This window comes from Drosophila hydei, unplaced genomic scaffold, assembly GCF_003285905.1.
Source record: "Drosophila hydei strain 15085-1641.00,03,60 unplaced genomic scaffold, DhydRS2 tig00000271-arrow-arrow-pilon, whole genome shotgun sequence".
Classification (NCBI taxonomy): Eukaryota; Metazoa; Arthropoda; class Insecta; order Diptera; family Drosophilidae; genus Drosophila; species Drosophila hydei.
In genome coordinates this window covers 974,431-997,885 of record NW_022045701.1, presented here as the reverse complement: position 1 = coordinate 997,885, position 23,455 = coordinate 974,431, and the positions used below count along the sequence as shown (strand labels likewise).

The following is a 23,455-nucleotide window of genomic DNA, read 5'->3' as shown; positions in this document are numbered from 1 at the left end:
TTTTTCGAGCCATTCTAGACGTTCGCTGTTTTTCTTGTTTTGTTGTTGTTGTTCACGTTGTTGCGCCTGAAGCCACAAGAGAAATTGTTGCTGCTGCTGCACTTGCAGCTCTTGTTGCCATTTCAAAAACTGTTGTTGTTCCAATAGAGATTGGACGTCAAGTAGGTGCTGCTGCTGTGAGTTATTTCCAGTAGGTTTAGCTATCTGGACTTGCGCTTGAATGTTATGTATGCGACTCTGAACAGATGCATTTCCACTTCTTGCTACCGAGGCATAGGATAATCCACCTGTTCCGATTCTGGAAGTATTAGGAAGCTGTTGCGGTTGCTGGCGAGTTGGTTGTTGTTTTCATTGTGGCTGTTGCGTCCTTGCTTGCTTCTTCTTGATCATTGAATAGCCCATTGATCGTCTATAGAACTCCTGGTACCACTGGCAACCTTTGTAGCTTGCCATGTGGCTACCTCCACAGTGAATGCAGGTAGGCGATTCATCTTTTGAATGTGTGCATAGGTTTGTGGAATGGTCCCCGCCACAACGCGCACAGTTAGGATGTCGGCGGCAGTATTTTGTTGCATGGTTTGATATTTATAAAGAATATATTTAGTTTTTCATCCCTGTTTGTCCTTGATCTTGGGTTGTGTACTTGCAGAGTATCAAAACCATATTCTTTAAAACTGGCAATTATTTCTTTGTTCAAAGTGCTATATTGAAGCCCCCTTACCACAATTCTGTAAGGTTTTTCTTCCTTCAGCTGATATGTATGGAACTCAATTCCTATTGTATCAAAATGACTTACAATAACTCTGTAAGTGTCGCTGTCTTCTGGAAATATTCTTGCCGTAACTCCTTGGTTGACTTTGACTGCCACGTTGTTAATACTTGTGACTTCACTAATGACCTCAAATAGATCATTAAGATCAGTGATACTCAAAACAATTTGCGGTGGCTTTGGTGAGCGGATAGGCTGTTTGTTATTGCTCGGTTCCTCATGTTGAGGGTTGTTGACTGCATCAGTTGCATCAGACGTTGGGCGTGCTCTTGTGCTTTTGGAATTCACATCATCATCGCTTTCGGAAGTAACATCCATGTCCGTGACTAGTAAAGCAAATCTGTTGGTGGATTTTGCCATGTTAGCTGAAGCGGAGTGTGGGACCATATGTCTGTTTGCTCCTTTACAACTATTATGGGGAGAAAGAGGTTTCTTCCTCTTAGTTTTTAGCATTTTTTGGTCCGCCGCCAGTTTTGTAGCAGCTCCTGTGAGCTTTGGAGCGTCAATTTTTGAGGAGGCAGTTGGGAAGCGGGCTGCATGACTAGTCATGCTTCCGCTAGGGATCGCGCTACAGATTGAGCGTCAGCACGTGATAGGCGTTGGTTATTATTAAACTCAGTCCTTAGTTCCAACGGAGTTTTACCAGCTATTTGGTACATTCTTTCGTAATCAATCGGCTTGTTTCGAAGCTGAGTGTTAGAAGAAAGGTTTTTATCCATTTTGATTTATATAATGATAATATAATTTAGAATATGATGAATGTTTAGCCCAAACGTCTGTCTGGCTGCCGACACTGCACAAGGCAGCGCCCAAAAAGTTTATGACTTGTTTTTTTTTTAGCAAGCGAATTAGCAATAGTATTGGATCAGTGAGTTCTTTACAATGCGCGACGCGACCGTTCTCGAAGAGCTTATCTTAGCGACACAAAACAATTTAAATAAAATAAAATATTTTACTCGTTTACTTTTTTCCTGTTGACAGTCTCACAGCCAACGTTCGACCAATGCACTTAAGTAAAAGAAATAAAAAGAGTTAGAAATTTATGTTGTATACTTTTATTTTATTAAATTTTTTTAGGCTAATATATAGTACATTCATTTTTGTTTATTCAGTTCGCCTAAAAATAAGATCTTGAATTCGTTTTTTATATTAATATGAAAATTGGTATGGCTCGTTGGATAAATTTGAATTCTATTATCTTAAATTTACGTCTTCTGTCCAGGTGAAACGCCTCGCGTCTACTATTTGATACAGCTTATTAATATGCATATCAAATTGACTTAAATATAATAAGGTCCCCATAAATTAAAGCTTTCAATTAACTCATCCTCGGCCTCCAGCTCCAAAATTTTCGTCCTGGTCTTCCGATACGTTATTGCCATCATCATCATTATCATCATCATCGCCGACAATGCGCCTCAAATAATCATCTCGCTCGATCGTCTTTCTTGCTTCAGTAGGCATAATGGCGTCTAGTTCTTTAGCTTAAAAAAATTGACTATTCTGCTGAATGCTGTATTTATAGCGTTTTATTTCTTGAAATAAATATTCTGAGCTACAGCCAAGTCTCAAGCGTATGTAGCCTTTAGAAATTTTTGTTATTGTGTGCAGAAGTCTCTAGAAAGATATTGCTGACATCCCAAGCACATATGCATTGTACTTTTTATTCAGTAACGAGCTTATCTTAAGCCCGCAATTGTTTTAATATAAAACAAAAATATACACAGATTTCAAAAAGAAGGAAAAAAGCATTACCCCGCTGGAAATATGTTCATACAATTTCCAAGTCGTCATCGAAGTGCCCAAGATTTCTATTAATCTCTTCAAAGCCGACACCAATGCACGTCCATCGATGATGGTGAGTCAAAACATCTAATATTTTATAAAATTTGACTACTTTGAATTTTTAATTAAATCGCCTTTTGGTGTTCTCACTTCTTATGAAGTCATTGACGTTGAGGGGTAGTCATCAGCGATGTCTGGAGATTGATCATTAATGAGTCCATCCACGAAATCGTCGCTATCACATGAACTTCTATTTACATCCATTGCGCGAAAGTTACATCACAGAATGTTTCTACGATCACACTCTTATATGTATGTATGTATGTATTTGTATACATATTATTACCAGATATACATATGTATGTCTGCATTTAATATCACCAGATGTATATATGTTTTACGCTGTATGTATGTATGCTAAAATTTATTATCACTCGCATATATAATAAGTATATATATATTTATATGATCCCACGCCCTCACACTGTTATCAAGCATGCTTCAATTTATTATCAACCGGATATATAATAAGTATATAAGTTAACACGTCCAATCAGCAATAAGCCAATAATAAGCTAAACGTCTCAAATATCTTTTTGTGCAAGTTCCGAACTCGATCGTTGCACAAAATAATGTTGCAATGATGTTGCAGTCAGCGAATTCCAAGAACCCTTGGGTATGCGGTCAACGTACCATATACGAATCACATGATCCGTTGGCCAAATCGCTGTATCAGCGAATATAGGGCAGGGCTAGCTTCATATAAGAATCCTATTGTAATTTTAGTTTTAGTCTGATTTGAACATTAAACCGGCACAGAACAAAAATACCTTTGTCTTCATTTCGTAAAACTTAAACAAGTGAAGACGAGAAACATTAACTGGCGCCCAACGGTGGTTCGAACTACTCAACCCAAAATTTGTAAGCAACAACTCAGCATCGCTGGATCGGCATCGCGGGAACTGCAACAAATCATAACAAGACAACGCAAACAAAAAAATATAATAATTTAAGCTAACAACAAAAAGAAGCAAAAGCTGAGAAAGTCATGTAAGTGGAGTGCTCATCTAAAAAATAATAATAATTAAAATATACTAAACATAAAGTAAATCCCACTCAAGTATATAAGATTTGAATCTTTGCATACAAAATTTTAAATAGAGAAACAGTTAAAATCTTATGAGTAATCGTAAAGTTGAGGAAGTTGACACAGAGCTAGAAGAACTAATAGGAGATTTAAAAGACAGACTATCACTAAATCAAGTAAAAACAAAAATGCCTTTTGACGAGACAACTATTAGAAGTCTCCTTGAGTATGCCGTAAATTCTGCACTTGAAAACCAAGCAGCAATATTTAAAAGGCAGATGGAAGAGATGAAAAAAGAATTACAGAAAACAGCAGTGTCCGTACCTGAGGTGGAAGTTTTTGAAGATGCAGTAATAGATCGCAATGTTAAGTGTGAGGAAAGTCTAGATATGGTAAAATCTGTACCCGAGTTCGACGGAAAAATCGAAGCATATGTTTCATGGCGTACAGCCGCACACACAGCATATAAAGTTTTTGAGGACTATGTAGGCAGCTCAAGACATTACCAAGCATTAGGCATAATTAGGAATAAAGTAAGGGGTCCTGCCGATATGGTATTATCTTCATATAGCACACCACTAAATTTCAATGCGATTATCAACAGACTCGACTTTACATACGCCGATAAGCGGCCTGTCTATATAATTGAACAAGAATTGTCTGTTCTGCGCCAAGGAAACCTTACGATAGTCCAATATTATGGGGAAATAGAAAAAAAGTTAACACTTCTAACAAATAAAACAATAATGACTTATGACTATCAATTGGCAACTTCAATGAACGAGAAATATAGATCTGACGCATTGAGAGTATTTATTTCAGGAGCTAAGAAATCCCTGAGTGATATTCTTTTTTCGGCAAGGCCAAAAGATTTACCATCTGCTCTGGCCTTAGCCCAAGAAGTAGAATCTAATCACGAACGGTTCCAGTTTGCAAGTAGTTTTTCAAGAAACAGCGAGGAAAAAGCTCAACGTTATGAGCAAAGACATCAAAAAAATGTTACTCCAGAAAATAGCTCGCACCAAGGGAAAAATCCTTTCTATAAGCAAAAGCCACAATTTAATAACCAAGGTCAAAAACAAGAACCGCCACAACCAATGAAAGTTGATACTTCTTCTAGATTCAGACAACCGACCCAAGCAAATCAAGGTAACTTCCCTAATGTCTCTTATCAAAACCAATTTCCAAAAAGAACAAACAGTGGAACAGCTAGATACACAGGCCCAAAACAACAGAGAGTAAATCATATCTCTCAAGAAGGAAACTCAGGAAATTTAGAGCAGGAATACCAAGCAGTTGCAGAATCCGAGGTATCAGACATTGATGACGAGGATCAACAACAAGAGCTGAATTTTTTAGACACAGTTCCCTGCTACCGTTCGTAGAGCGAACGATAGCAGGTAAGACGATAAGGCTACTCATTGACACAGGCGCTTCTAAAAATTACATTAAACCTATTCCGGAATTAAGAGGTGTATCGAAAGTACAAGACATATTTCAGGTCAAGTCACTTCATGGCTTTACTTCAATTCAAAATAAATGTCGCATGTACCTCTTTAATACCACAACCACATTTTTTTGCTTCCAAATCTAACAAGCTTTGATGGAATAATAGGACTTGATCTTCTTAAAAAAGTAAACGCAACACTAGACTTCAAAAATAAAATTCTAGAAACTGAATGTGGATCTGAGAAGATTCAATTTCAAAAATGCGCAAATGTCAACTTTACAGAAATAGAAAACATAGTAGTTCCTCAAGAGGTCGAAAAAAAATTCAAAAGCATGTTAAAAGAGAAAATAGGCGTTTTTGCTGATCCTAACGAAGCTCTTCCGTACAATACTAACGTCATTGCTACAATTCGAACTGAAGACGATGATGCAATTTACTCAAAATTTTATCCGTACCCACTAGGAGTAACTGAGTTCGTTAATAATGAAACAAGCAACATGTTAAGGGATAATATTATTAGACCATCCAGTTCACCGTATAACAATCCGGTGTGGGTAGTCGATAAAAAAGGAACTGATGAACAGGGAAATAAAAAACAACGTCTTGTCATTGATTTTAGAAAACTAAATTCGATAACGGTTGATGATAAATATCCAATACCGAACATAGTAGCTATTCTCTCAAACCTAGGAAAGGCAAAGTACTTCACAACTCTTGACTTAAAATCGGGATTTCACCAAATCCTTCTCGCGGAGAAAGATAGAGAAAAAACCGCATTTTCAATAGGAAACGGGAAGTATGCATTCTGCAGACCTCCCTTCGGTCTAAAAAATGCTCCTGGAATATTCCAACGAGCAATTGATGACGTACTTCGGGAACAGATTGGCAAGTCGTGCTACGTTTACGTGGATGACGTGATTATATTCTCAGAAGACATGGAAAACCACGTATATCACATTGCCTGGGTATTAGACAAACTATTTAATGCTAACATGAGGGTATCACGAGAAAAGTCTCATTTTTTCAAAGAAAAAGTAGAGTATCTTGGATTCGTAGTATCCCGTGGCGGCATTACAACCAATCCCGGCAAAGTAGAAGCAATCGGCAAATTCGAGCAGCCAACTACTTTGTTCCATCTTAGATCATTCCTTGGTTTAGCAAGCTATTACAGATGCTTTATAAAAGATTTTGCGTCTTTAGCCAAACCACTAACGGACATATTAAAAGGTGACAACGGCAAAGTAAGCGCCGGACAGTCAAAGAAAATCCCTGTGAACCTCTATGAAACTCAAGAGCATACTAGTTTCTGATGACGTAATGCTCCTTTATCCTGATTACCAGAAACCTTTCGACTTGACAACAGACGCTTCATCATCTGGTCTCGGTGCAGTCTTATCACAAGATAAGAAACCAATTACCATGATCTCTAGGACCCTAAGGGACAATGAATTAAATTTCGCAACAAATGAACGTGAGCTACTTGCGATAGTATGGGCTTTAAAAACTCTGAGAAACTATCTGTATGGGGTAAAAAATTTAAACATTTATACCGATCACCAGCCACTAACATTTGCAGTCTCAGATAAGAATCCGAATGCGAAAATAAAGAGATGGAAATCAGTCATCCATGAGCATAATGCTCACATTTTCTTTAAACCGGGAAAGGAAAATTTTGTCGCTGATGCTCTCTCAAGGCAAAACCTTTATGCCCTAGAAGAAAATGCTCCATCTGACCTGGCCACTATACATAGCGAATTGTCACTTACATACACCATTGAATCCACAGACAAGCCGGTTAACTGCTTTCGAAATCAAATAATTATCGAAGAAGGCACTACGGCCTTTGAGAAAATTATTGTTATGTTCGGACAAAAAACACGACACCTCATATGCTACACTAGTAGAGAAAACTTAGTGGACAAAGTGTGCGATGCAGTTAAAAATGACGTGGTGAATGCGATTAAATGCGATTTACCAACACTAGCATTTATCCAAAACACATTAGTCGAAACCTTCCCTTCAACTAAATTTTGGCATTCTAACAAGTTGGTCATAGATGTCCTCGATAAAAACGAGCAGAAACAAATAATAATTGCAGAACATAGCAGAGCTCATAGAGCAGTTCAGGAAAATGTAAAGCAAATTCTCCAAGATTATTTTTTCCCTAAAATGACTCGTTTGGCAAGTGAAATAGTTGCAAATTGCAAGATTTGTAATAAGTCAAAATACGACCGGCATCCGAAAAAACAGCTTATTAGTGAAACGCTAATTCCCAATCGAGTAGGCGAAATCCTCCACATAGACATTTTTTCAACAGACAAGAAATATTTCTTAACTTGTATTGATAAATTTTCAAAATTTGCAATTGTTCAACCTATACCCTCAAGAACCATAGTGGACATTGAACCACTTATTCTACAACTCATGAATTTTTACCCCCACACCAAAATTGTATATTGCGTCACTAAATTCAGGAACGATTCATTCACTCTTAAAAAATCATTTTAACGTTGACATTGTAAATTCCCCTCCGCTCCATAGTACATCAAACGGTCAAGTAGAGAGATTCCATAGTACTCTCGCGGAAATTGCCAGATGCTTAAAACTTGAAAAACAATTACGGGATACGACCGAGTTAATTTTACAAGCTACAATAGAATATAACAGAACAATTCATTCTGTTATAAGGGAAAAGCCAATAAATATAATACATTCATCGCCACCAGAATTTGAAGCAGAAATAAGGGAAAGACTCAATATAGCACAGAAATTACTATTACAAAGACACAACACTGACAGAAAAAACAGAACTTTCCAAGTAGGTGACAAGGTCCTCGTGAAATTAAATAAAAGACTCGGGAATAAGTTAACGCCCTTATTTAAGGAGGTTACTGTAGAAGCCGATCTGGGGACAACGGTTCTTATAAAGGGGAGGGAGGTACATAAGGATAATTTAAGATAAACTATCCCCATGGTACAAATTCTAATATCTAATATCTTTATTAGGATTTGGATTCTATGGCCCCTACTTTTCGTAACGATATCAGCCGGAAAGATTATCGACTACACTAGCTCAGACTACATACCGATAATGGACGGAAATGCCGTTATTTGGAAGGAGTTCAGATATCTTAGACATTCCTCTAATCTGAGCATGTACTCGGAAATTACCGAGGAGACAAATTCTTTAATGATACACTTCCCACAGTCGCACATGAAAAAAATTCTTGAATCAGACATAGGCCATATTAAAACACTTTTAGATACAGTTAACATCCATCATAGACAGACAAGGAGTATAAATATTCTGGGAACAGCTCTGAAGATTGTTGCTCCAGACTTTGAAGACTTTGAAGAATTAAAATTCAATCAACAAAAACTAAAAGAATCAATTAATAGACAGGCACTAATAAATACTAAAATGCAAGAGAGAATTAATAATTTAACAGAATCTATAAACACTATAGTTAAATTTGCAAAAGAAAAACAGATTGACTCAGGTCACCTTTACGAAACATTACTCGCAAGAAATAGAATTGTAATTTCAGAGCTTGAGACAATAATGTTGTCTATTACACTCGCAAAGATTCAAATAGTAAACCCAGCAATTCTCGATTCGAAAGACCTGAACGAAATTTTAAATGAGCACTCTTCAATTATAACTGTAACAGATTTAATGGAATTAGCCTATGTAAACGTTTTGTTAGACCATAAGTTTGTACACTTTATAATCAAATATCCTAATCCTAATTTAGTATGTAAAAAGATAATAATTTTTCCTGTTCAACATAATGGCACAATATTAAATTTCAATGGCGACAACAACGTTGCAGACTGTGGTAATACAATTTTACCAATTGGAAAATGCACTGCTACGCTCACTTCAACTTTCTGCAAGGAGTTGCCTTCAGCGACATGCGCACAACAATTACACTCTGGAGGCATTGCACATTGTAGTACTCGTCCCAGTCCCCTTCAGTCATTAGAAGTGATAGATGATGGGATCATCATACTAAATACCTTTGTCTTCATTTCGTAAAACTTAAACAAGTGAAGACGAGAAACATTAACTTATATAAGTTCTCACGACCGCCCCACCACTCTTATCAAGCTTCCTGCCTTTCTAACCTTGATCTTTCCCCCTAATTTTTATACATATCACAAAGTGCCGAGGCGATGACATCACCGACGACGCCCTATCTCACCAATTCTAGAAACCTTGATCTACCGTTATTCCAAAACATACAGTTCCCTACTGCTTCAATTAGATTTTAACGTTTACCACCCTTATAAGGTCAGATGAGTTTTAATAGGATCAATACTGGCTTTGCAGAAATTGTCGCTTATAACAGAAACCCAATATATCGCAATAATAATAATTATCGTTCTGCCTTTGAAGTAGCTCTTAATTATTTTTCGTAGATATTTAGGGATATTGTATTGTGCCAGCGCATCGAGTCTCATATCCCACTTAGCTGTGTTGAACGCATCATTGACATCTAGAGTCGCTATGATGCAGTAATACTTTGCTCCATGCTTTCATCCGGTACCTTCGATAGCTGAAGTTGTAAGGTCCACGACTTTGCCCAAAGTGCCCCTTGTTGATCTGGCTTTTTTGAAAGCAAATTGATTTGGAGACAGTCTACTGCCGTTAATGATCGCGGGCTCTAGCCTAGAACAGAAGCTTCTCGAACAACTTTCCTATTGTGTCTAGGAGACAGATGGGTCTATAGGACGATAGCTCTTCCGGTGGTTTCCTAGCCTTGGGTAACAGTACCTGGTTTTGCATCTTCCAGATTGAGTGAAACGTGCTTTGCAACATACAGACATTGAACAATTCAGCAAAACCCTATCATCAATCGTTCAATCCTAATGATGAAGTTCGAATTACCATCCAAAATCAAGACCTATATGTAATACCCATTACAGCTTCCTTAATTTACAGGCCTCAATCAGCCGGCTGGCTGATAAAAAGGTTGTAAATAGTGGTGAGCTCGAAAATAATTTTATAGCATATTTATTAGATGAAATACGATTCGAGCATTAAATCGGAAACAGCACTTATAAAATTAATATTTTCAAAATAACTTGAAAAATTCCACATATAACAATATGCGAAGCTAAAAATATTTTACATTATTAAGAGTGGCAGTTAACTACCAATGGCATTTCGTAGCTGGGACTGCTATATAAAGTCACTAATGGAGCACTACACACTTGGATTGTGAAGCTGGCATCCAATAGCGAATGCCTGCGTGTCGTTTTATGCATTTATTTCGGATGGTAAAATAATATCAACTGACCTAGCCAATTTAAAAATATATTTAAGGTCTGAGTCTTATCCATACGATGACTTAAATATAAATTATAAGCGCGCTCGCTACGCTAAACTGTATGAAATGTGCGCAAAATTTCGAGAGGTAGTACATGAAAGAAGCTCAAGAATTCATGGAATTATCATACCAACAAAAAGGCGTTAACACTGGCCCTATCGCCAATATCGCAATAATGTTACTGAACTATATAAAATTCTGGATATAATGAATTGCCTGAGGCGACGCCTGGATAATCCAGCGTAGTTCAGGTCGTGGAAAAAATTGTGAACAGAATCTTAAATGCTTAATTTAGCATAAGGGAGTCTAAAATACTTTGGTAGCAAGCAATCCACGGCAAGTCAATCATGTTATCAAGAGCTTAATTCCTATAATATGCCCGAAAACTAGGACTTAGGCACATACCATCTGACCTAGGATTTCTGGCAGACCAAAAACGGCCAAAGAATCTTATCAAAATATCTACAAGTACCTGTAATTCATTTTTTAGAAAGTTAGTGCTTGAATGTGAGTAGACAAAAAGAAGTGACCATGACCAAATTTGAAAGAGATTGGAAATTTGACACTTTTAGAAGGGCCTTAAGCTTTACATTAATATTAAAAATTGAAAAACAGGGTAAACTACTATATTTACAGATCTCAAAACCCTCTCCGGAACTAACCGAAGTGAATTTCTGGACCTATGAGGTTGAGTCATATGCTAATCACGGCCAAATTTATTGTAATGCAATCCAAAGTTTAACTCATTGGCAACCCATATTATTTTTGTCCCAATTGCCCCTACGAATTCTTAAATAGAACATTTACAAATTAGTTATTAGATTTTAACCAAATTCAGCATGGATTTCACCAACCATAGAATTACAATGGCCTATTACATGAATACGCCTCAGCCCTATGAAAAGCGTAAGAAACAGACAGGAATGCCAGGAATAATAAGTCCAGAACACGAAGCCAAGGGTAATTATGACACGAACCTCGAAGAATATATCAAACAAATGACACTAACACGCTCCTTAATATTTTAGAATAAATTTATCACAGACTGTAACTTGCAGCAAAAATGCTAAGAAGTGAGCATAACCTAGAACAGATCGCTTAAAAATTAATTGATTCTCCCATATATTCTACATTTTACCAATACCTAATGTCTCTTTAGATAAAGTAGAGCATTTTTAGATAATGGTATAAAATCACCAAACGATCAGCTTATAATTCACTAGTATAGATTCTGCCTTAAAAACAAGGTAACTTTATCAAAACCGTTATATAGCAATATGAGACAGCAGATAAATATCCGATTCATTAGAAAAATGAGGTATTCGCACAATTAGGCAGTAATAAAATCTTCACCGTTCTTGACCTCAAACGTAGATTTCATCAGAGCCCGTTAAAAATGGCTACATACCGAAAACATCGATCTCCTTTGACGACGGAAAATTTAAGCTTACGCGATTTCCATTGAAACTTAACGCTTTTTCCATTTTTCTACGCTGAATGACATTCAAAAATTATATGTTACACATTACATCGATTTCCATTGAAACTTAAGAACGCACTTTCCATTTTTCTACGCTGAATGACATTCAGAAATTATATGTTACACATTATATCGGTCATAAAACTTTTCTAAATGATTTCCGAATATGCAGCATAGAAGTTCGTATAAACACAATTTGATTTTTAATTTTCTTTGTTTCACAGGCATACAACAAGAAACATAGAAACATACAACGTCTGAAGGTATAATGCGACAAATACCGGAAAGATTCAATCAAGAGAAGATGCATATATTTGCAAATAAAAGATCTTTTAAAATAAACTGTACGGAATGATGAAATGTTTGGGAAATGCGCAATAAAGCACAAAATAACAAATATAATCATGCAAAGCAGAGTATGCAAGGAACAAAAATACTATAGACGGCCTCCATGCACTGAGCTGAGAGGGACTCCCATGCTTCTATATCTAAGACATATAATTCACATACATAATTACTCATAACAAGGGACATAGTTTCGACACTAATATATACGTTTTGGAAACTCGCCATAGATAACATCATATTCTGTAATGGACAATGAGAAATGATTAATATTACACTTTTACATACTAACAGAATCACAGACATGCAATAAACCAACCAAAGAAAAGTAAATAAAAGCAATATAAGAAATCAATAATTCATAGGGGAATGGGAAAAATACAAAATTACACCATTACAATAGCTCGAATTATTGACTTAAAAATTGAATATGCATTCGAGTAATTATCTTTATACATCGAAAAAGAGCTTAGAATTTATAGCCGAACAGAATAAGTAGCGCTGATATTGATTCTGAAATTTTGAAATTTCCATTCTTCGTAGAGAATACGCGCATTTTAGTGTAAAAGTGCACACGTATATGAAAAATGCTAGCGCTTGGCGCTGATTGCCGAGTGCTTTTGCATATTGTCCAAACGTTTTGTTTAATATTTTTTATTTTGTTTCATGGATTTTAATGAAGCATATGATATGTATATTCTATTGGTGTATAGTAAAAATGCAAACTCACACGCAATATGGGTGAAATTTAAAAAGCTGATAACTGATAATATAATTTAACATAAAGCTCCAAAAAATACACGATGAAGATAAAAACGAAACTGAAGCCTCAAAAAAAAACGCATATACAGTTTGACACGAAAGTGTTTTCACATGGAGAAAAAATTATATTTTTGTTTTTTAACATACAAAAAATATAATAAGTATGAGATTTCAATATGTTTTTAAATTATATTATGTTTTTTTCAAATTAATGTCTTACAAAAATAATTAATAAAAATTAAAAAACTATTAACAAAGGCATAAAAAACAACAACAACTAAAAACATATTCAAATTCAAGTGACACGAAAGTGTTTGCACAGAAATACTTTTCAAAAATGAGGCAATATTAACTTAATTAACTATTAAAATTAGTATTTGGTATGACCCCCGTTGGCTACAAAATGTTAAGACAAACACGCGCAACAACCAAGGACACGATATACCGGACTGAAACAAGGAGTTAATCATAAAACTTAGACAACGCTTCATCCGATCAAGAAGACGGTGAATACCGAAATTTAACACAAGCGGAGGTTAATGACGAGCTTACAGATGACCAAGCTAATTTTTTCATCAGTCATAATGTGATATAAGATATAAACATAAACTTGACTTTTGGAAAAAATTATTTTCGTGTAAAATTAATTAATGGCTATAATATCACAAACAAGAAGTGCACAAAGCACCTATTTAATACTAAAAACATTCTCCTTCCAAATCACATAACGTTTGACGTAGTTATCGCACTTAACCTCTAAGCCTTAAAAACACGAATCATATATCTGTTTTCTGAAGTGCTTAACCAGTAACCTTACCAAAATTGAGGACCTAGTATCCGCAAGGTACATCAATTAATGTAAAGAAACCGTAAAGATACTCGCATACTCCCTCATTGGAAGTATCTGTTTGGGTAGTGAACAAAAAAGAGACTCATGACCATGGTAACAAACAAAAAAAAGAGTTTGATAATAGATTTTAGGAAACTAAATTAAAAAAAAAGGATGATAAATAGCCAATGTAGCAGTCTAATGTAGTGTCAATACTTTCCAATTTGAAGAAGGCAACATTTTTTCATTTGATTGCAGAAAAATACAAGTGCGAAGTTTAAGTTTTGCACCGTCTCTTTGGCTTGAAAATTGCATCTTATCCGTTTGACCTTACAGTCAATACAAGACGGAACGTAATAACTATGATAGCAAGAACATTGGAGAATAAAGAGATTAACTTTTGCATGAAAGAACATCTATAGGGATCTATAACAAGCCCGCGAAAAAATTTCGTTGTTAACGTGTTTTTACGGCATCACATGTAAGCACTAGATGACAGGATACGCAGCCATGTATCGCTTCTTTACACCATATATGCATTTTACTTACCAGTTAATTTTTACTGAAACCAGATAATAATAGAAGAAAATCAGGGCGATTCTAATCGCTAAAGCTAATTTTTTCGGCAAAATACCCAACACATATATTTCGCGAACAGAAATACGTTAACCGATAGGATATATGACGTAGTAAAGACATTGCCCATATTAGCATTCATCCTGCATAAGTTGGAAGAAACAGTCCCAACAACTGCATTCCGATACACATAGAAAATAGCTACCAATATTATCAATAAAGACTAACAGAGATAAATAGCTATCGGGGATCATAACGCCACACCGCCGTTCATTGTATATGAAATGACAGCTAGAAATGTTTTATAACACTGATTACACCACAAGATAATTCACAGCTCTAAGAAAAATCACTGACATTTTCGAGAACTTTGAATGCAACAAAACTGTCTATTTACCTAGACAAACGCCCAATTGAAGTAATTAACTCATCCTCTCCAAAACTTCACAGAGAAACCGATATCTAAATTTAAAAAACAGCTTCAGTTAAAAAGGTTAAATGATAAGAAATAATCGACAGTTCCAAGTAGCGGATGAGGAAATACACTGACATTTAAACTTAGAAAAATAGTTGATACGGACTTAGGGACAAGTCTTAATTAAAAGGCGGGTGGTCCACAACTAAAAATAGGTACTAGATTTTTATTAATTCTTATTTTCATATAGGATTTGGGTTATACTTCCTTTTGCAATAGTGACCACAGCTAAAATCACCGACTGCAGTAGTGGAGTGCATACTTATCGTAGATGGAGAAATGGCTATTTGGAAGAACTTCCAGTACTTAAAACATTCAGCTAACTTAATAATACACTCAAGAATATTAAAAAAAATACATGAATTAAAGCGGCATTTCCCCTAATCCTTTATGAACAGATATTTTATTCAGATATACAACAAACAAACTGCTTGTCATCAGTCTAACGCCCGCATATACAAATTGATTTTTTTCTAATTTATATTTTCCTATTGCACGAAACTTCGATTTTTATACCCTCAATTAAAATATCTGTAACAGGCAGAATGAGGCATGACAGTCGCCATAAGGTATATATATTCTTGAACCAGCGTAGTCGATATTGCCCTGTCCGTATGTGTGAACGCGTCAATCTCAGCATTATAAGAGCCAGTGACTTGAATTTCTTTGTAGGTCTAGCACGCGCATATGGAGTTTGTTTCAAATATTCGATAATTTCTAAGAATTAATTGTTATCGAAATGCAGTTATTAAATTATATTTCAATTTTGTATTTAGTTGTATGTATATTTTATACAATTTCGATTTTTGTTATATTTCGGATACCGGTTTCAAATATCCCCAAATTCTTTAATTTAAGTTCAGTTGGAAATAGGGCAAATATGTGAAAGAGTTTACATTTTTACTGAACTGACAAGTACTCCAATACAATACAAATACAGTTTGTCAAGAAATTCTTTACACAGTGAAAAAATATACAATTTTTGACTTAGGGGCAAAATAAATAGACTTTTATTCAAATTAACGAAATTGTTGTTAGATGTTTTATTGCTTAATAATAAGTTTTTAATAAGACTATAAAAAAGAGAGCAAAACTAAAAATGTGTATCAAAATAAACAACAAAAACTAAAATTACTCTATTTTCAAGCTGAGAAGAAACTGCTTACACATGCGTCTTGCAATTCTGTTTCGATCTAATTCTTGAAATAACGGTGCTTTACCATGCTCTATGCTTTTTGCTTCTGTCAATACATGATTATTTTTGCATTTCTTTCAATTCGGCTGTGACATTTTTTCGATTACCAATTTAAAACTGAATACTTCAATTTTTAAAATGTTGTTAAAGTGTTTTTTATATCAAGAAAAACAATTTACAATGTTATAAATTAATCGAAAACGAAGGCAGGCTTGAAGAAAAGGGCACAGGTGGGCGTAAAAAGTACAGTCGGGTAAACGGATTAATAATGCAGAATATTGACCAAAATCCACAAATATCAGTACGGACACTTGCCAAGGATCGTAAGAAAGAATGTGACTTAGATGTGTCACATGAAACTGTACGCCACGGCATCATTCGACATAGGTCTCTTCAAGAGTTTCACGAAAGAAATGCAGAAAATCGCTTTACTTTTTCTGACATTAGTCAGCGGGCAAAACATTGGAAAAACATCATATTTTGCGACGAAACAATAGTAATACTGTACAGTATTAATGCTCCATTCTTATTATGGCGGAAGACATTAACAACATTAGCAACATTTGTAAAGCTTTCGGTTAGGTTTGGTGTCAATCTTTAGCCTAGTAGTTGGAGAACTTGCATATATAGAGGAAACCATAAATACCTTTAAAATATTGAAACACGAATTTAAAGAGAAATGCGAAAAAATTTGGCTTTATTAATAAGCAATGAGCAATAAACCAAATTTAAAATTCTATCTAGGCAATGGCTCTATGTATAAGGAAATTCATGTAGGAACATGGCTCTTCTATAAGTGTGGCAAGGCTATTAATACACCACCACAATCCCGATCAGAGCCCCATTGAACATTAGGAGGGACAACACGGAATCCAAAAAGCCGCACACGAACTGAAAGCTACTATCCTAGAAGAGTGACAAAAGATTCCTGGTGCATACATAATAAAGTTCATCCCTTCCATGAGACAACGCCTCCAGCATGTATTAAATGCTACGGGAAGTCATAATAAATATTACAATTGACATACTTTGCTTTCTATTTTAAGTTAAGAACAATCGAAGTGTTTTGTGTAAACAGTTTCTTGATAGCCTAAAATATGAGTAATTTTGGTTATTGGTAGTTATTTTGTTATGTATTTTTAGTTTTCTTTCATAAAAAAAAAATGAACTCAATAAATATTATATTATTTTATTAATAAAGTGGTGGTTTGGTAAAGTTGTATCCAGTCTTACTGTCCTAATGTCGGGTTTTATTTGTCCTTTTTTTTAACGGTCGAAACAATCTATGGAAAATATTAAGAAACGCAGATTGGACTGGAATCAGGGAATCGCCTAGTGGAGCGCCTCGATTTTATTTTTCTTACTTCTGGCATTTAGTTTTTCTCTTCTCATACACTAATCGGCATAAAGGTATGTTGAAAATTGGATTGTGAATCATAGTGTAGAAATCAGCAATGTAATTTGAAATCGTGACCTAAATTTGCTGAATGCCTTTAATTAACTTTGTTTTTGTTTTGTATTAATGTTTTTAATTTCTTTAGACATCCCACTTTTAAAATAAATCTTTGGAATCCTACAAAACTTGGCTTTCGACCATTTTTTTACTTTAACATCTACATGGAACATCTATTCCCAATTACCAACAATGAAGTTTTTTCAACAGAATTTGTAATTTCCAAGAAAATAAATAAATTTTTTCAATGTTTGTCATATAGTTGAGAAACGAAGTAAGCCGTTGTCATTGATTTTTCTCCTAGAGATAAGCACAGATTTCTGAGTATTGGATTTTTTTCTTCTAAAGAATATAAGTTTCTTAGTCTACAGAAAAAAAATTGGTAATTGTGGTTACCAAATTGATCGAGATATTCATAATTGAATCTTGGGCTCAGACCCAAAATGTGGAGATCCTTTTAATAACCTTAATACCTAGGAATCGTTGGCTAGGAAGATGTACGAGTCCGATACAAGTCGAAGTCATTTCGAAATAACGCGGGACCGCCTTCTGCTAATTTACTTTAAAGTATCTAATATTTTAAATATAAACATTAAACAATTGAATTTTAAGAAAAACAAATAAATAAAATGATTTAAATACTTTTTCTCAACATAATTTATATAATATTATGTTGAAAGTTACTGCAGCCAATTATATTTTATTGAAAAAATTTTAATGGAAGTTTAATGTATACATTTTGAGAAGCTATCAATTGATTTTTATAAAGTTCAATATGAACTAAGTAAAAAAAGTGCGTGAAACTGAAGTAGTCATATATTTGGTCCCTTGTTATGCATCGAAACTTTGCCATAGACATCAGAAAACCAGACGTCATCGCGACCGCAATTTATAATTTTCTAGTTAATGGTACAATAGTACCGGAAGCTCTGGTCACCACCAAATCATACAGTGTCGGCATAACAATAATGAACCCGCAAAAACACCTTAGGAAACTATGCAATGATACGCGAAGCTCTGGTCACCACCAATGATGCGATCAGTATCAGATCAGGAAGCGCGCAATCAGCATTTTGAACGACTAGGTCTGATTGTAAGAATTTATTTCTTTAATTGATTTTAGAGAACAAATAGCATCGGGTATCGCATACCACACTCATACAGTCTTCTAAATCATCTTTTAAATTATTTACTCAATGCAGACATGGTTTAATTTATGCAAAAATAATGTAAAACATTTCTAATATATTCTCTAAAACTAGAGCCAATAATTTTCCAGTTTTCTATGTATAAAACGTTTCAAATATAAAATTGTGTTTGCCAATATAGGAAGATTAGTATGAAGTGATACACTTTAAAATTTAAGTATTTTCAATACAAGAACAATATTTTAAGGTTGACTATTTTGAAATTTTAATTTTTTTTAAATCATTTTTCTTCCGTTTAGATTCTATTGATGACTTAATGAAGTATTTTGTTTTGTCATCATCAATCATAAATCTTTTAATATTGTACTCTTTGCATTTTTTAGTTTGTCAAGACGTTTAAGTAGATGATTGTTAGCAGTTTCTGCTTCCTCCAAACGTTCCAAAAGCTCTCGGTGCTGAAAAAAATGCACAAATTAGTATAGTTTTGAAAAATATATTGTTTTATTTTCTTTATTTTTTCTGGATGGTATGTTGGTTTACGAGGTGAAGTTTTTTTTTACATGCACTGCTAGTCAATATATTAGTCGCAACTGTTTGTTATATAACTTGATGATGGATTTAATGAGTACTGCATCCTTTGTTGATAATAGCTTCAAAGAGTGATTCAAGATCTACATACAGGTATACCGCTCTCCAAGCAAGTTGTGTTGGTGTTTCATTGCCGTGGTATTGCATTCCCCTTTAGTACACTTTCCGTATAAGCCCCACCCACACATTTTGAATCACGTTAAGGTCTGGAGAAAGGCAGAAAACTGAATTGTTTTTCTTTTAAATTTACTTAATCAAATTCCCATTTATATTTTAAAAAAATTTTTTTCAAATTTGGCGGTTACAATAAAACTCATATTTTTACATATCTAAATTGAAACCATTTTCGTCAGTAAAGACAACCGAACTCATTAAGTCAAATGTCAAATTGAAATGTCTATGAATTATAAGTTAATAACTACTCGTTAGGTTATATGACATAGGCAACTCGATATTTATCATTCAAAGGTAGTTTTTCTTAATTTTTTGACGCGTAAGTTGTTTTTCATTTCTGATTGTGGTGAACAGTTGAAATGAAACTACTTGAACTCACAACAGTACTAATTATAGTGCAACATAACGCGATTAAAAAAATGAAAATGAAAATCAAATTAACTGTAAATAACACAACTTAACGACGGTCGTACTTATGGAAACAGCGTAAGCATAACACTATTTAACATTTTCTCTATAAACTAAGGTTATTAAACCACTAGTAGACTTAACATAACTAAATATAAATATCATAAGCGGATAACAAAGCAAATATAAATGCAATTTTAAATGGAGACACTAAATGGACTGCTTTGATAATGGCGACAAGAGTATAAAAACAAACAGACGGAAAAAACATTCAACGGCAGAGATGATATGTAAGGAGAATAAAAAATATATAACTGACCTTTTTATTAAACTTTGTTCCATCAAACAAATTTAATAGAGGACGTTAACCATAGTTAGTGAACAATTACGATATTTTGAACTTATGTTTCGATTGAGTCAGCTTGTTTACAAAAGTTTCCCTTACGTTTAGTATAAAATAAAACTGGATAACGTAAATTAATATTTGTATCGCGATCCTACTCATTATTGCGTGTGCTACGCTATATTTCATTCGCTTTCATTTCGGGGTCGCGGTTATTAAGATTGACGACTATTACGTAGACAGTTAGCCTCTTGGCTTTATTAAATTAAAAACAACTAAATAAAAATTCAGATTAACAAAGGATACAAAAATCTAGGCAACTGCTAGGCAATCACTTATGGTTTTGGAAATCAACTCTAGCTGATCTAGAGAATTGAAGATGTTCAAACATAGTAGACTTTATCCTTCGATCCATACAAAGTGTATCTATAAAAACCCATAATGGTATAGTGCATGACGCGTCTGTCGAGCTTAACCGATCAATACGGAACACAATATAGAAGGCCCAAGAAGTCCAATGAGAAAGAGGAGCAGAACAAGCACAACAAGGGTTTCAACGAAGGTGACGAAGTATTGGTAAAAACCAAGGAGCTAACGTTTTTATATGATGAAGAAAAGAAAATTAAGGGGGTGTTAGTCCACAAGGAAAAGTTGAATTCATTTGAAGCATTAAATGTATCTAGAGTTAAGACTTGTCAAATAAAGATGGAATGATTTAAAATGTTATTCTCCAGCAACCTTACAGCAACTACCCGATCATGTTATAAAAGAGTGCCACAACAAAATAATAGCAGTTGACTCATGCGGAATATCGATCGCCATGCACGCATCAGCTGTAGTTGTCCAAGGGGTTCTTACGATCGACGACAGCCCATTTGAATCCGCAGAAACGACAGAACGGAAACTAACATCATGACACCTTAATAGCAATCTTTGACCACGTGGCCGTCAGCGAGAGTATCGGCTCAGCAGCATCACTCAGTATCCGCCGATTTTCGGAAGAGTACTTAACACTACTTATGGAGACCAGAATCTCCGGTCAGACAGAGGTAGATTCAACACCAAACTTTATCTAAATTATTAAATATTATATAAGCCACAAAATGTAAGTTAACTAAAAACTATTTCAAATCGTACACACCAAAACCAGCTAACAATATCAGATGTTACTATCAATGTATCACAGAATCCAGGCAAAAGAGGACAATAGACGTCGCTGATATGCAAAACAGCGAAAACATAATAGGGACGAAAAACGCCCCATTTTGTCAAGAAAAAAACCAAAGAACAATGGGAATAAAAAAAACAATAAAAGAGACTATCAGGACGATCCACGTTTGGAAAACGCACTAGTTTGGCAAAACCTCGAACTAGTGGTAAGCAAGTCCAAAAATAACAAATACGTCCGATAGAGTAACAAGGCCAAGGGGCCAGACTGAACAACGTTATTCAAAGCACCCCTAAACCAGGATCAATAATGCGAGAACGCGGAAGCCACTGTAATCGATATTGAAGATGATAGCGAATCGGTATTTGATGACCTTTACGGAACGCTCCCGTCTGCCATACATAAAACGAGAGCTGAGTGGTTGGGAAAACATAAAAAATATTAATTGATAAAGGAGCTGAAACAAATACATGGCTCAAGTTAAATTAAAAATAAATGTTTGATGAAAATTTTCGGATAAATGATCATTTTTTGTGCTAAGCACACTTAGTTCATTTGATGCTATTAATGACTTCGAAAATGCAATCAGAAGTAGTGTTGGATTCACAACATAGCAATCTCTCAACATCTGCAATACCAATACAGTGTACCACTTTTTTTACCCAGATGTTAATGATATAATAGTGCCGATATCCGATAAGGAATTGAAATGCAGACGTTTCGACCTCTAACGAGGCATAACTTTCTAACACTTCGGTCATTGCTCAAATTCGCGCCGTAGGTAAAGAATAATTAGATTTCGTAAGCAACGAATTATAAACAAATAATAATTGGCGCTCATGGCCAATAACATTATATTTTGAAGTAAGCATTAATAACGTTATCATTTATATTAAAAAAAATCATAAGCCTGCAGCAAAATTAAATACTGCAGTTTTGCGTGCTTCGATAGTTATCAAAGATTCTAAATTGGCAATGTTAAATTCATAAAGTAGCGAGTAGCAGGACAGCCAAAGCCGAACAAATTATGAAAACCCTATATATCTATCCATCCATCCATCTGCGTAGCGCTTTATTCTGCAGGATCTGAATTTTGTTCCTTGAAGTCCTCGCTGAGGAGCCCCATAGAGAGATACCATATACGAAGGTTGCTCGAAGCTCTGAGCATCTCATCGAGGGATTTTAGCTTGCTTTTGCATATTGTGGTTACTTGACTTATATGCGCTTTAAAGGTCAGCCTTCTGTCCAGAGTGATACCAAGGCACTTTACTTTTGAGGTATTCGGAATAGTGGGCCCCAGAGCAACGCTTGGGCAATCACCTTTTCTAATGGCGAAGATAGTGTGTACGGACTTTTGAGCATTAATGGTGATACACCATTGTTTTACCCAGCGTCCGAAGGAATCGAGTTATCTTTGTAGTGAGGCAGATACGTTATGTGACAAGATGGCGGTGTCGTCTACATAAGTCGCTATGAGAACTGCATCGGAAGTTCCTATATTTGGCTCGGGAGTTGGCATATCTGCACTGAATAAAGTGTAAAATGTTGGGCCTAGAACACTACCCTGTGGGACTCCAGCCATAATTGGTCTAGTCGAGGATACTGATTGCCCCTTAGACACTTGAAAGGTTCTTCCAATCAGATACGAGGACAGCAACACGTAAAATGGGGCTGGATGGTTGGTTCTCACTTTCTGCAGCAGTCCCAGGTGCCAGACTCGATTAAACGCTTGCTAGACGTTAGCCTAGAAAGACGGCAGAGCAATACATCTATTCTTCAAGGGCTGCTTGGATAGGGTTCACATCTCTGTGAACCTGTTCCGTTGTTCCATGCTGTCTCCGAAGGCCAAACTGATGATTCGGAATGGCATCCCGGCGTCCCAGGTGTGTCAGTACTCGTTCCAGAAACATTCTTTCGAATATTTTGGAGTACTGGCAACAGGGTTTGCCATGCTTAGGAATCATCACCATCACGGCGTGCTTCCAGCTGGCTGGAAAGTGCCGGATGCGAAGCATGGCATTGTGCACCATATTTATATAGTCCATGGTGGAGTCAGGCACTGCTCTGAGGACTCTGCTATTTATTAG

The 23,455-nt window shown here is 35.3% G+C and overlaps 1 protein-coding gene across 5 annotated transcripts in view; it reads right to left on the bottom strand.

Moving 5' to 3' along the window:
• Nucleotides 1-23,455, bottom strand: part of LOC111597906 (leucine-rich repeat flightless-interacting protein 2) — a 55,220-nt gene that overhangs the window by 16,559 nt on the left and 15,206 nt on the right. Inside the window, exon 7 of one of the 5 annotated variants that reach the window (XM_030223750.1) lies at nt 2,227-2,253. The exons of 1 other annotated variant lie outside the window; for it this stretch is intronic. In XM_030223750.1, coding sequence (XP_030079610.1) covers nt 2,242-2,253 — 12 coding nt within the window. In that variant the 3' untranslated portion in view covers nt 2,227-2,241. Of the gene's footprint in view, nt 1-2,226; nt 2,254-18,939; nt 19,143-19,192; nt 19,482-23,455 lie in introns of those variants that run through there. 3 more of the 5 variants (XM_030223752.1, XM_023312845.2, XM_030223751.1) reach the window with 3 other exon arrangements.